Source organism: Colossoma macropomum, unplaced genomic scaffold, assembly GCF_904425465.1.
Source record: "Colossoma macropomum unplaced genomic scaffold, Colossoma_macropomum, whole genome shotgun sequence".
NCBI classification, from domain to species: Eukaryota; Metazoa; Chordata; class Actinopteri; order Characiformes; family Serrasalmidae; genus Colossoma; species Colossoma macropomum.
Window position 1 is genome coordinate 225,465 of NW_023495179.1, and position 14,886 is coordinate 240,350.

Below are 14,886 nucleotides of genomic sequence, written 5' to 3' on the forward strand. Positions count from 1 at the left end.
ACCCTATTCTCTCTCTCTCTCTCTCTCTCTCTCTCTCTCTCTCTCTCTCTATCTCTTGTCCTTCCCCTTTCTATCTCTCTCCAGATTTCTTTCCCTTTCTTTTTTCTTTCCTCCTCTTTCTCTTACTTCTCTTTTCCTCTCTCTCCTTTCTTAACCCCCTCTCTCTTTCTCTTCTTTCTTCCTCTCTCTGTCTTTTTCCTCCCTCTCGTTTTTCCCCCTTACTGTCTCTCCTTTCTCCATGTCTTTCTCCCTCTCTTTTTGCTCCTCCTCTCTCTTTTCCCCATTTCTCTTTCCCCCTCCTTCTCCTCATCGCTCTCTCTCGCTCTCTGTCCCTGAGCATCACATGTGTCTGACGCTCTCTCTCTCTCTCTCTCTCTCTCTCTCTCTCTCTCTCTCTCTCTCTCTCTCTCTGCTTCTGTTTATCTGATTTTCCTGCTGAAGGTTTTGGAACCTCCACTGAAGTAATCAGTGACAATAACAGGAAGTGTCCAGAGGAGCGGCTCGTTTTGCTGACCGCTGGACTGAACTGGACTCAGAGCTCGTGCAGGTTCACGCTGAGCTGAGCTGAGCTGAGCTGAGCTGGGAGAGCAGCTGGAGTTTAAACTGACTGATATTTTTCTCTCTGGATTAAAACAGAAACCAGCTCAGCTGGAGGAGCTTCGTCAGGTAGGAGAGTCTTTACCTTCATTAATCCCTTCATTCTTCTCTTTTACTGAGACTGAAGCATCAAACGCTCTGAGAAAAAGTACAATCAGTGACCAAAACCACTGACCGTTCATAAACCGTTTCTTTTTAACGGTCTTCGTTATGTCATTACACAATTATTGATCATTTCTTATTATTGAAAGTCAATTTCTTTTACTTTTAAAAGAAAATAAACTCAATGATTGGTCAAAATATCAATATTGTGAAGACATATTATAAATATATTCTTTATTTTTTTGGATTATACTGGCTTTTTTAATGTTCTGTGTTTTTAAATGTGATTAACTGCGTCGTTATTGATCTGTTTTGTTAAAATTCAGATTTTTTGTTAAAAATCAGTGACTGATAACAGTGATCACTTTTGAATTCTTTCTGATTTCATTCTTTTTCATATCGTTATTGATCTCTTTCACTGAAAGCCAAATTCTTTACTTCCGAATCCAGACAATTTTTTTTTATTTTAATAATTTTAATAATTTTATTTATTTACATAATAAACGGTATAAAACAATAGTTTGATCTCATTCTCCCACACATGGACGATCGTTTGTGATCAGAATCAGGATCTGGCCGATTTTTCCTTGAGTAAGAAGGAAGGAAATTCCAGGGCGCTGCTGCTCGTGGGAATTGGCAGTTTAAATTCGGCTGCGTTAACGTTACGCACGTCTTCAGGGACTCAGTGATAATAATAAATCCGTAAACCATCTGGCCATTCATCTCCACTTACTCAGTAAACATGGCGGGCTGGTCTTCAGGGCAGCCTGCATGTCAGCTCAGTGATCGAATAGGATTCACTTCTTTTTTAGGATTATAACTCACAATAACAAGTTCATACATCCAGGTATACGCAGTGTTAAAGAGCCCGTATCCCCCATTTTTCTTGTGTTTTATTTTCACGTCTGTCCATTTTATAACCTCTTATCAAACAGGCTGCTTTTGTTGCTGTTCCTTTAAGACTGAAATATGTAAATGAGCTCTGTTCTGATTGGCTGTGCCACATTCAAAAAGCAGTCCAAGCTGAAACAGGCCTTATAACTTATATCAGTGTGAGTGGGCGGGGCTAAACTGCTGTAGATATATGAATATGTGACATCACAAAAACAAAGGAAGCTTGGTTTCCTTTTCACTCTTGTCAAGTGAACCGATCTTAAATCTAGTTGAAATATCAAATATTATCCATTTTGAGATGGTTGTGCACTTATTATAAGATTAGCTCATTTATTTCTAGACATTTTGTCTTGTTTTAGGTAATTTTATCAAGTAAAGTTATTTCACGATGTTAATTTATGATCAGTTTCAAGCACATTTCTTACAACACGCAAAATTATCTGACCAAATAGTGAGATAATTTTACTTTAAATTACTTAAAACAAGTAAATAATGCTTAGAAATAAGGTAAATAATCTTAAACAATGCTTACGACAATTTCAACAGGAGAAATATTAGATTTATCAACTATATTTAAGATAATTTTACTTGACACGATACCATTTTTGCAGTGTAGGTGCTCTAATGATTCATCCACCTTTTTCTTAGTGCTACTAGTAATATTTTCTAATTATAAGTGACAAATTTGTAGGACTCAAAATAAAAAAAATTGCGGTTGATATTAATTTTGTAATATATGATAATATAAGCCAGTAGTTTTAGTCAAAGAGTGACAAGTGAAATTGTGTCAAATTTGTAATATTTTCATTTTAAGGCTGTTTTGATAAATATCTAAAATTATTAACTTATTCATTAATACTTTTTTCTTGTTTTAGATACTTGCATCTAGTGAATGTCATATTCTGTTAGTAAATCATTTTGATTATTATTATTAATTCTTATTATAAAATAAGACTGTCAAAATGCTGCTTAAAATGAACAAAATGTCTACAAATAGGTCAAATGAATCTAATAATATTCTTAGAACAGTATACTAATGAAATATATATATATATATATATATGTGTGTGTGTGTGTGTGTGTGTGTGTGTGTATATATATATTTTTTTATTAGCATACTGTATATTATTAGATTCATTAATATGTATGTATATATATATATATATATATATATATATATATATATATATATATATATATATATATATATCTCAAATAATTCAGAAAATTTAATTTTCCTCACTTTCTTGAAACAAGACAGTTACAGGACGGACGCAATACAGGACGGCTAATAATAACAGAGCTCATTTACATATATGTCTTAAAGGCACTGTAACTAAAACAGCCTGTTTGATTCTAAGGGATTAAGAAAGGTTAAAAAATGATCATGTAAATATGAATTATGACAACTCAGAGGACAGGACACATGTAGGACATCGGCCCATTAAGATGATTTCACTTATATCGTTCACTGTGATTTCATTTTTTTGCATTGCTGGTGCATTATTATGCGGATGAGACACCGACATTGGGTAATATTATCGGTTAACCGATACATCAGTCCAGCCCTGTGTATTTCACAGCTTGAGTCCATGAATAATGTCTGCTATGTCAGTGTGGACGAGCTGGGTGTGATACGGGGCTGATAAGTGAATAAAGAGGCCGTGGAGGAGCAGAAGAGGGAGAGAACGTGTAGTGAGCAGGTGTGGCGAGTGAATCCTGTCAGATAGCGAGGCGGCGAGTGATGAACATGCGAAGGAGCAGCAGAAGAGTGTCAGGCTGAGTCTCCTGCAGCTGAGCTGTGTCGCGGGCAGACAGATTGCTGGAAGCTGCTCTGTGATTAAACCTATTTTAATCCACACAGACGGGTCAGTGTTGTAGCTTTAGAGCCATCAAACAACAGCACTCAATGAGCATAGTAAGTCTCTATGCTCATACATTTCTATGTATATCTATATACATGTAGCAAAAAAATGTTCATATTGAGACAATAAATCTTAATTTATTCTCTGATGAGATTACTTGTAAAAGTAAAAAGCAATAAATATTTGATTATTTTGTTTATTATACAATACAATTACCTTAATTACTTAGATATTTTACCTTATTTAAGTCATTTATGGCACAAAACAAGCATCGAGTCTCTCACCATGTTAATAAGTTGGCTTATTAAGTTGCCTAATAATCTAGGAACCACCTGAGTTTGCATAGCAACACCCAAGCAACACCTTAGCAACCACCTGAGATACCGCAGAAAAGACCAAGCAACACCTTAACAACCAACTGGGATGCAATAGCAACAGCCTAGCAAAACCTTAACAACCAACTGGGATGCCATAGCAATGCCCAAGCAACACCTTAGCAACCAACTGGGATACCATAGCAACAGCCCAGCAACACCTTAACAACCAACTGGGATACCACAGCAACAGCCTAGAAACACCTTAACAACCAACTGGGATGCCATAGCAATGTCCAAGCAACACCTTAGCAACCAACTGGGATACCATAGCAACAGCCTAGCAACACCTTAACAACCAACTGGGATACCATAGCAACAGCCTAGCAACACCTTAACAACCAACTGGGATACCATAGCAACAGGCTATTAAATATATGAAATTCAACCTATCCAGCAACTTAGCAACGTAAAATACCACAGCAGCCACCTATCAGTATAAAAGCTTTTACTGCATTTTCAATATTTAAATAACCAAACAATAAAATAACTCAAACTAAGAAAACCTCTCAGAGTGTAAACAACCTACTGCTGTCAACCAATCATTACTGTGTTTACCTAATAAAGATATTAAAAACAATCAAAAGCTAAACATCTTTTAAGGTGTGATTAGTTGTCTGTCAACCATCTTAAAGTTCTATCACAAGCTTTCCCTTTTAATTCTGATTATTATGACTATAGTTTTGATATTAAACGAGGACTCGTTTCAGGGAGTAGCTCCTCGTACACCATCTCACTTCAGGACCTGAAAGTGGAGCTTAAATTTATTTAAAAGCTGAATTTAGAGCGTTGTGTACAGTTTTGTACAGTAAAAGCAGAATTCTGACGTTTTGTTTGGTGAGCAGATTCGACTCAGGATGGTTTAATGCAGTTTAGAGTTGCACTAAGAGACTAAGAGCTTTTAGAGAAACAGACTCGTACTGAGTCTCTGTGTCCTGTTACTGTGGAGGGAATCAGAAGATATAAATATATATGCAAAACGATGAGCTAAAAAAAAACAAGTAATAAAAAAAAATGACTTTAATACTTTAATACCAATGAAATGATCTGTTCATGTGGTTCAAAGGTTTGAAATCGCTGCTTTTTAGATCAAATGACTTGAGATAATAGCACAATTATAAGTGAAACACACTGAATATTAACTGATAATTCTTCGGTTATTTTTTTTTTCATTCTGAATTTCACCAGAGTGAAAAAATGAAGGAAAATGAATCAGTAATTTAGTGTAAATGACTGAAAACTAGTGGATGAAGATTCTGCTGTTACTGAAACAAATTGTCTGATGTTGAAACAGGACTAAACCTGTATTTAGTCTAAAACTAAACGTGATAACAGAGGAAACGTTTTAGTGATAGAGAGCGATACAGATTGACACTGTACCTAATATAGCTTGTTTTACCAGTAATTAACTGAATTTTAAGATTTCCTGACTAAATGAGGCTTAAAAGACAAATTTATGATGAATTTAGGAACAAACTGTGAATTCAAACATAGAAACTAGTAAAAAGCTAAAACAGGTTAACTAATCTCACGTTTCTAGATGTAAGATTTTAAATCTTGGCACACAGAACAATCTGTAGTGTGTATATACAGGGTACAGGGGTCGAGTGGGAGGTGTGGGGGGGGGTTGTTGGGGCTGAATTGCAGGAAGGGTGTGAGTGTTCAGTGGCATTAACGTAATTACAGCTCACATCACAAACCAAACATGGACGTTATTCTCCCCAGAAGCACCTACCCCTCCCAACCCGCATTGTGCTCCAACTTCCACCCTCCGATAAGAACAACCTGCTCATGAGCTCACAGTGACTCATTTATAACAGTCTTAATAACCTCTCATTAAAAACACATTTCCATTTATAGGCCAAAGCCACTGTCTGATTACACTGTTTATTCTCTTTAGAGTGTCTGATTGAACTGTTTATTCTCTTTAGAGTGTCTGATTACACTGTTTATTCTCTTTAGAGTGTCTGAACTGTTTATTCTCTTTAGAGTGTCTGATTGAACTGGTTTATTCACTTTAGAGCGTCTGATTGAACTGTTTTATTCACTCTAGAGTGTCTGATTGAACTGTTTTATTCACTCTAGATCGTCTGATTCAACCGTTTTATTCACTTTAGAGTGTCTGATTGAACTGTTTTATTCACTCTAGAGTGTCTGATTGAACTGGTTTATTCACTTTAGAGCATCTGATTGAACTGTTTTATTCACTTTAGAGCGTCTGATTGAACTGTTTTATTCACTTTAGAGCGTTTGATTGAACTGTTTTATTCACTCTAGAGTGTCTGATTGAACTGTTTTATTCACTTTAGAGCGTCTGATTGAACTGTTTTATTCACTTTAGAGTGTCTGATTGAACTGTTTTATTCACTTTAGAGCGTCTGATTGAACTGTTTTATTCACTTTAGAGCGTCTGATTGAACTGTTTTATTCACTTCAGAGCGTCTGATTGAACTGTTTTATTCACTTTAGAGCGTCTGATTGAACTGTTTTATTCACTCTAGAGCGTCTGATTGAACTGGTTTATTCACTTTAGAGCGTCTGATTGAACTGGTTTATTCACTTTAGAGCGTCTGATTGAACTGTTTTATTCACTTTAGAGCGTCTGATTGAACTGGTTTATTCACTTTAGAGTGTCTGATTGAACTGTTTTATTCACTCTAGAGCGTCTGATTAAACTGTTTATTCTCTTTAGAGTGTCTGATTAAACTGTTTTATTCACTCTAGAGCGTCTGATTGAACTGTTTTATTTACTCTAGATTGTCTGATTGAACTGGTTTATTCACTTTAGAGCGTCTGATTGAACTGTTTTATTCACTCTAGATCGTCTGATTCAACCGTTTTATTCACTTTAGAGCGTCTGATTGAACTGTTTTATTCACTTTAGAGCATCTGATTGAACTGTTTTATTCACTCTAGAGCGTCTGATTAAACTGTTTATTCTCTTTAGAGTGTCTGATTAAACTGTTTTATTCACTCTAGAGTGTCTGATTGAACTGTTTTATTTACTCTAGAGCGTCTGATTGAACTGTTTTATTTACTCTAGATCGTCTGATTCAACCGTTTTATTCACTTTAGAGTGTCTGATTGAACTGTTTTATTCACTTTAGAGGGTCTGATTGAACTGTTTTATTCACTCTAGAGTGTCTGATTGAACGGTTTTATTTACTCTAGAGTGTCTGATTGAACTTTTATTCACTCTAGAGCATCTGATTGAACTGTTTTATTCACTCTAGAGCGTCTGATTGAACTGTTTTATTCACTCTAGATTGTCTGATTGAACTGGTTTATTCACTTTAGAGAGTCTGATTGAACTGTTTTATTTACTCTAGATTGTCTGATTGAACTGGTTTATTCACTTTAGAGAGTCTGATTGAACTGTTTTATTCACTCTAGAGCGTCTGATTGAACTGGTTTATTCACTCTAGAGCGTCTGATTGAACTGTTTTATTTACTCTAGATTGTCTGATTGAACTGGTTTATTCACTTTAGAGAGTCTGATTGAACTGTTTTATTCACTCTAGAGCGTCTGATTGAACTGTTTTATTTACTCTAGATTGTCTGATTGAACTGGTTTATTCACTTTAGAGTGTCTGATTGAACTTTTATTCACTTTAGAGCGTCTGATTGAACTGGTTTATTCACTTTAGAGCGTCTGATTGAACTGTTTTATTCACTTTAGAGTGTCTGATTGAACTGTTTTATTCACTCTAGAGTGTCTGATTGAACTGTTTTATTCACTCTAGAGTGTCTGATTGAACTGGTTTATTCACTTTAGAGCGTCTGATTGAACTGTTTTATTCACTTTAGAGTGTCTGATTGAACTGTTTTATTCACTCTAGAGTGTCTGATTGAACTGTTTTATTCACTCTAGAGTGTCTGATCGAACTGTTTTATTCACTCTAGAGTGTCTGATTGAACTGGTTTATTCACTTTAGAGCGTCTGATTGAACTGTTTTATTCACTCTATATTGTGCAATTTGGAAATATGGATAAATAAACAAGTTCAAATTCAATTGAAATCTAAAACTTTCAGAATTGTTAGAGGATTTAAAAACAAAGGCAGGAAGTCACTTCTGCAGTAGCTTTCAGGGGGCTTTGTGTGAAAGTGGGCGACTGAGTGAAGCTGCCCGAGTGTTCGAGGTTCAGCCGTTTGGGAAACGATTTGCTCGTATAAAAAACAAAATGAAACAGCAGTTAATGGCATTCGTCTGAGCTTATATTGAGCCTACAACACAAAAGTAATGTTTCTTTTTTAATTAACTGATTAATCACATTTTTAAAAATAGCTGAAACTGATTTTGCTCCTGATTTTGAAGTTCAATGAAAATTCTCTCTATTTTGTTTCATCATTTTTACTGCTGAATACTCACTGGTGACAATCATGTAATCAACAGCACAACATACCATAAAACAAAACTGCTCTATTACATTGATGTTTGATATCTTTAAGCAAAATGAACAAGGTTAACATCTTTTTGCTCAGCAAAGTAGCCTATCAGAGCAACGACCCGCTGATTATTGCGTACATCATCATCCAACATCATCATTACCGCTTATCAGTATCTGTATGATGGCAGATTTTCACAGTAAAGTGTAAACGCTCACACAGAGTTGGAGAACATTTCTCTGGTGATTGTTTTATAGATGAAAGCTGACATTAATAAGAAATAAGAAATGATATTTTCATTGGCATTGAAAGACTGGTTTCTAGTTAGAGGGTCTAGGCCCTCACAGACCCCCAGAGTTGTAGCCAAGGTGTGGCCAGTCCTCCCCTAACATGACGTATGGCCACCCCTTGGCTACAACTCTGGGGGTCTGCGAGGGCCTAGACCCTCTAACTAGAAACCAGTCTTTCAATGCCAATGAAAACATCATTTCTTACATCTTCATATAAATCTTGATGAACCCAAAGGATTTCTGACATCCTCGTTCCTTTCCACACCTTAAACTCATAAAAGTGGCCGTCAAAGCGCTCCCTACCAATTTTCACCACCACTTTTTGGCAGCTGATATCACCAGTGTGATGTTAACATGATCAGTCGTGTTCCTGTATGGAGAGACTGCAGCTGTTCTGTGTTTAGTGTTTAGTCACTAGCATGGCTGACTAGCAAAGCTGATCAAGGTAGTGGTCACTCTGTGTGCCAGTACTGCCCAGAGAACAATTTTATAGCTCAAATGTTGCTCAAGAGACGTGATGGTGATTCTCCTAAAATTCCTGTAGCGTTTGACCAAAAGGAGACATGAATAATAAAGGAGAGGTGAGAGTTCAGCTGCATATACACATCTTCAAATCTGAGTTCAATGAGAGGCTTTACTGAGAAATGTGAGTTTACTGAGCCGGAGAGACATCTGAGCAGCAGGAGAAACTTGTTGTGGTTTCTTAGAAGAAACAGATCTATTAACTTTCTGTGGTCTGAGGTCATTCTCTCTCAATTTTTTATATCTTCTAAAACTCTCCTTTAGATGCTCTTCATATAACATGATCCTCATATGTTTCATATCAAAATGCTCCGTTATCTTCATCACTACTTTCCAAAACTGCTGCAGCAGCTTCAGCAGCTGTAAACTCTCTGCACACCATTTCACACGAGTCTCCGATGTGGACTGAATGAAGGATGAAGGGTTTCCGGCGTGATGGTCAGTCCTTAGTGATTTCCTGAGTGTCCATTGGTCAGTTTCACACAGAATGTAGACGGACACACGAATCCACCAGTTCCACACGGTGAGAGGCAGATGACGTGTATCTCAGCCCCTCTTCATAGGCTCATAACTCCAGACTCGAACCTCAGAGATTCGACATTCAACTCGGACTCTTATCTCAGAGACTTCAGGAGATCCCTTTTTATGTTTTTCTTCCCTCGGGCTGAACTCAGTCGGAGCAACTATAGCAAAGGAAACCGAGTGCTTTTAGAAAGTTTTTGTACCCAAAGCCTCACTTTCAGAGATCAAACTGATGTTATAAGAGATAAAAACGTGTATTAGAACTTCTCAGACCTTCAGATAGATCATCACCACCTCACACCTTTTCTCTTCTTAAAGTTACAGGGTCACTGGCCTGGTCAGCGTCCCTCACTGTCTGGTTTAGAGTGATCAATAATTGCTCTGTGGTTTTCTTCTCCAGAGGATGATCCACCCTGTCTGGAGGCAGATGGCCTTGACTTTACTTTGGGCAGGTTTCCTGGGCCTGCAGTTCATCCTCAGTGAGGCTGAAGATGTTAAGGATGTCCACCACAGTCCGGTTCTTCACAGACAAAAGCGAGAATGGAGGTTTAACATATTGCTTGCTTTTGAGGAAATACCACCCCAAAATCTTCCACAGCTAATCGGACAGGTAAGAGCTTCTAAAGGAACAAAATTACACAGTGAAAAACTCTGTCTTGACTATCTTGAATCATCTAAAATCTAGTTAACAGGACTGTTTTTCATTATGAAGTTGATGTAAGAATATTACAGAATCAGTTTAGATATTTTTTGTTTTAAGTGACTTTATCTGGTAAAATAATCTCATTTTTTTGGTATTGTGCTTGTTTTAGTGAAATTCAAGATCAATTCACTTATTTAAAGAAACACGCAAAATTATCTGCCGGTGCAACAAGAAAATGTAGCCAGATAAAATGACTTAAAATGAGCAAAAAATAAAATTAGGTTAAATAATCTTATAATATTCTCACAGCAATGCTATAGACTATGTAACTGACTGGCTTGAACAAAATATTTTAAATCATATGTTGCTTTAACTTTTATCTTTTCCAGCTATTAAACACCCGTGCAGGCGCCAATACTCAGTTTAAAATCTCTGGAGAAGGAGTGGATGGAGTGAATGACCTCTTTACTGTGAATAAGGCTGGAGAGATCTTTGTTATGGCCACTCTGGATCGAGAGAAGAAAAGCTCCTACAAACTGAAAGCTCACATCTTTAACACCATCACCAAACGGCCCCTGGATGACGACATAGAATTCACTGTAAAGGTACAAGACGTTAACGACCACGCGCCAGTCTTCTCTGAGACCTACACTGGATCCATCAGGGAGCGCTCACGCCAAGGTACAGGACCATCTCACTAAATCTCACTGAAGGTGTTTTCAGGCTGCTAACGGTTCATAGAGTTAAAGTTGCACCTTCTCCTACTTACTGTGTACATTTTCACTGAACTGCTACCTCAGCCATGATACTCACTGTATCTGCTGCTCTTTCACTTCCACACTCAGTCACTTCACTGTCAAACTTTAACCTCATTCACTTTATATGCAGTCACTGTAATCTGTAAAATCTTTGTGGTTGCATTACAGAACTATTGTTTATTATCAACGCATTGATAAACAGTATATAGTTACAATTACTGTATAATTACAGAAGAATTAACTGTATAGTGTTTGTATAGTTTGTATTTAGCAAGCAAGAAAGTTTATTTATATAGCGGTTATTACAACAGATGTTGTCACAAAGCAGCTTTACAGAAAAATCAGCATTACAGAAAACGGGTCCGAGCCCCCATGAGCATCGCCGGTAAGGAAAAACTCCCTAAGAGCAAGAGGAAGAAACCTCGAGAGGAACCAAGACTCAGAAGGGGAACCCATCCTCCTCTGGTCGACACCGGATAGCAAACATTGTTAGTATAAAGTATTATAGTAAAAAACGGGGAAAACAGGTGGAGCAATAGTTAATTTGATTAGTTTTAGATTATGCAGCAGCAGCAGCAGCATCGGGAGGGTCAGTTCATGAGGGTGAGGTTTGCACAGTGTTGTACAGCATGAAGCTCAATGGTGGTCAAGCCGAGCAGTGGCACCCGATCAAGGCAGAAGAGGCAACAGCATCAGACGCACAGGATGGGCAGCTGTTCAACATGGCAATGAAAGGAAACACACAGAGAGTCAGTTCTGTAATGAGTGACTGATTACAGATTACAGTGTTAATGGAGCAGCAGAGACTCCATCAGGTCTGGATCTGACAGGGAAAACTAATTACCAAAGGCTTGACTATATAAGTAAGTTTTTAGCTTAGACTTAAACACTGAGGTCTGAGTCCCGAACATTAACAGGAAGACTATTCCAAAGCTGGGGGGCTTTGTATGAGAAGGCTCTCCCCACTGACGTAACTTTATTAATTCTAGGTACTAATAGTGAGCAGCACCTTGTGATCTAAGTAGGCGTGATGGTTCATAGCGGGAGAGAAGTTCACTCAGGTACTGAGGGGCGAGTCCATTTAGAGCTTTATAGGTCAGTAATAGGATTTTATAATCAATGTGAATTTGAACTGGTAACCAGTGTAGGTTGATAGAACTGGGCTGATATGGTCGAACTTTCTGGTTCTTGTAAGAACTAACTTTTCTGCATCCTGTAGAGAGAATGCATTTCTCAATTTAGCAGTATTGCGGAGATGCAGGAAGGCTGTTCTAGTAATATTAGTTATGTGTGCGTCGAAGGACAGATCAGGGTCTATAATGACACCAAGGCTTTTTACAGATGAGCTTGATGCAACTGAGAAATTGTTAAATTTAAGTGTTAAATTAGACAGTTTGTTTCTTGCCGCTTTTGGACCAAGAAGTAGAACCTCTGTTTTATCTGAGTTAAGTAACAGAAAGTTACTCGACATCCAGTCCTTTATGTCTTTTATACAGTCCTCAGACTTGCTAAGTTTAATTTTATCATCCGGATCGCTTGATATATTTAACTGAGTGTCATCGGCATAGCAGTGGAAATTTATGCCGTGTTTACTGATAATGGTGCCCAGCGGTAGCATATATAATGTGAATACAATAGGTCCTAAAACAGAGCCTTGTGGAACACCATACTTTACTTTTGTGAGGACAGATGATTCACCATTTACATTAACAAACTGAGTTTTTATTTATTTATTGAGTTCATTGAGTTTATTGTCTCTCTGCTGCTGTTCTGTGTTAAATGCAGCACCGTGTTCTGGAGAAACTACATTTCGTTCCTCTCTCAACACATCTGTGCTAAGAAGGAATGTCAGTAAACACTGACATACAGGCTTATTGACTAGCGCACAGTTTACTGTATACAGTCCAGTCCATAGATATTTGGGCATCAACAATGTTATGTCTAGGCATTGACCCCATCATCAGGAGATCGCGAGTTCAATCCCTGGTGATGCTACAGGAATCCCAGAGGTTGTTGTCCTCCCTCTCTTTGGGTGCAATGCTAGTCAGCGCAGGCGTCTGTTAGCTGGCGGTTGGCGTTTTCTTGTTCCGAGCGCGTTCAGCTGTCCAATGACAATGTAGTAGTGGTATTTATCTAGTACTTTGGAATAATTATCTAGTACTTTGGAGTACCTCATACTTACCTGGTCATTATCTAGAATGTAGAGGACTGTAAAAGAAAATGTTACCAGACAGTTTGTTTGACAGATAGATAGATTTATAAACTACGATTTTGCTCAAATGCTCCATCCCGTTAATCCATTCCTTTGGGACTCACTTGGGAGCGCCCTCTAGCATTTGAAAGACATTACAGAGCTGTAATTCTCCTCTCAACAAATTCTCTGGTCCTAATTATTGGGTTGAATCGGATCCACTCGCGATTCCCGGTTTAAGCGTTAGCAGGTAAAACTTACATCCGCTCCATGGAACTACTGCAGGAGCAATGACAAAATGTTATAGTAGTGAACTATAATGCTCAAACACTGAGCTACTACTACTAGAGAGAATAGGAAGTGGATGGAAGCCCTGATTTAACTTTAAACAGAGCTAAAATGCTGTATGTGTGGTGTAGCCCTGTTTACTGCTGCTGCAGCTGCTCACCTCAAGCAGTCTCTGTGTCTTTGGACAACATGACAGTGATTTCTTTAAAACATTTATGTTTTAAATGGAAAGAAGAACTTTTCTATGTAGAATGAATTTGATAGACTCTATTTATATTGAGTTAGCTATGCTGGCTAGAAGCTATTGCAAATAGTGGCTATCAAGATTTCACTGCATAACTGTGACGCTAATACACAGTTAGGTAGAGTCGCGTTTTGATTGAGCAGTGAAAGCTGTACCGCTTGTACTGCTTCAAAAATTATAATGAAACTTAAAGAATGATGCTGTTTGGCAGATCTTATTTTTATTTATTTCTGTAAATATTTGTGTTTTTCAAAAATAAAAAACTTTCATATGTAGTATGAATTTGGTAGACTTTGTTTAGATAACTAGGTAGATAATTAGGTAACTAGCTTTAGAAGCTATTGCTAACTGTATAGTTATACTATAAGTTATAGTTACTGTATATCCCAAACAAGGGAGCTAGCTCTCATTAGCTGCTGGCACCAGTTGGCTAACATGAAGCAGGTTCTGTGACACGTTTTCAGCAAGCCAGTGATTTCTCTAACATTATAAACGCAAACCAAAACTTTTATATGTAAAGTCTATTTTAAAAGACCTCATTTAAGCTCCCTTTTAGCTTATGGTAGGCTAGCAGGCTACAGCGCTAATTAGCTAGCCTACTATTAGCAGTTTAAGGAGCAGCAGCTTCATATGAGCAGCAAACTTTAAAGCTAGCTGGTTAGCTGTGTTAACAATCTGCCAAACAGCATTATTCTTTAGTGAAATCTTGATAGCCACTGTTAGCAATGGCTTCTAGCCAGCATAGCTAACTCAATATAAATAGAGTCTATCAAATCACTGGCATGTTGTCCAAAATCACAGAGACTACTTGAGGTGAGCAGCTGCAGCAGCAGTAAACAGGGCTACACCACACATACAGCATTTTAGCTCTGTTTAAAGTTAAATCAGGGCTTCCATCCACTTCCTATTCTCGCTGTTTAGAATAACAGACAATTTGGCTGTTGCAGCCCAGTGTTTGAGCATTATAGTACACTACTATAACATTTTGTCATCGCTCCTGCAGTAGTTACCTGGAGCGAAAGTGAGTTTTACCCTGCTGAATAATTACGCCTCTTTATTGAAAGGGTCCATTGGGGAGGAAATTGGGTAAAAATGTTATTGTTGTTTTATCAGTCTAACACAGCATATTGGAGTTGAATTGAAATATTGAGACTTTCATCTTTTGATGGTATCCAAATCAGTTGACTGGTGTAGGAATCACAGCCATTT

General features: G+C 37.6%; 1 protein-coding gene across 1 annotated transcript in view; it reads left to right on the top strand.

Moving 5' to 3' along the window:
- The first annotated feature begins 433 nt into the window (after positions 1-433).
- Positions 434-14,886, top strand: part of LOC118801100 (cadherin-5-like) — a 30,534-nt gene continuing 16,081 nt past the window's right edge. The window contains exons 1-3 of the mRNA XM_036561270.1: positions 434-666; positions 9,954-10,163; positions 10,586-10,877. Of these exons, the coding sequence (XP_036417163.1) occupies positions 9,957-10,163; positions 10,586-10,877 (499 nt within the window). The 5' untranslated portion in view covers positions 434-666; positions 9,954-9,956. The remainder of the gene's footprint in view (positions 667-9,953; positions 10,164-10,585; positions 10,878-14,886) is intronic.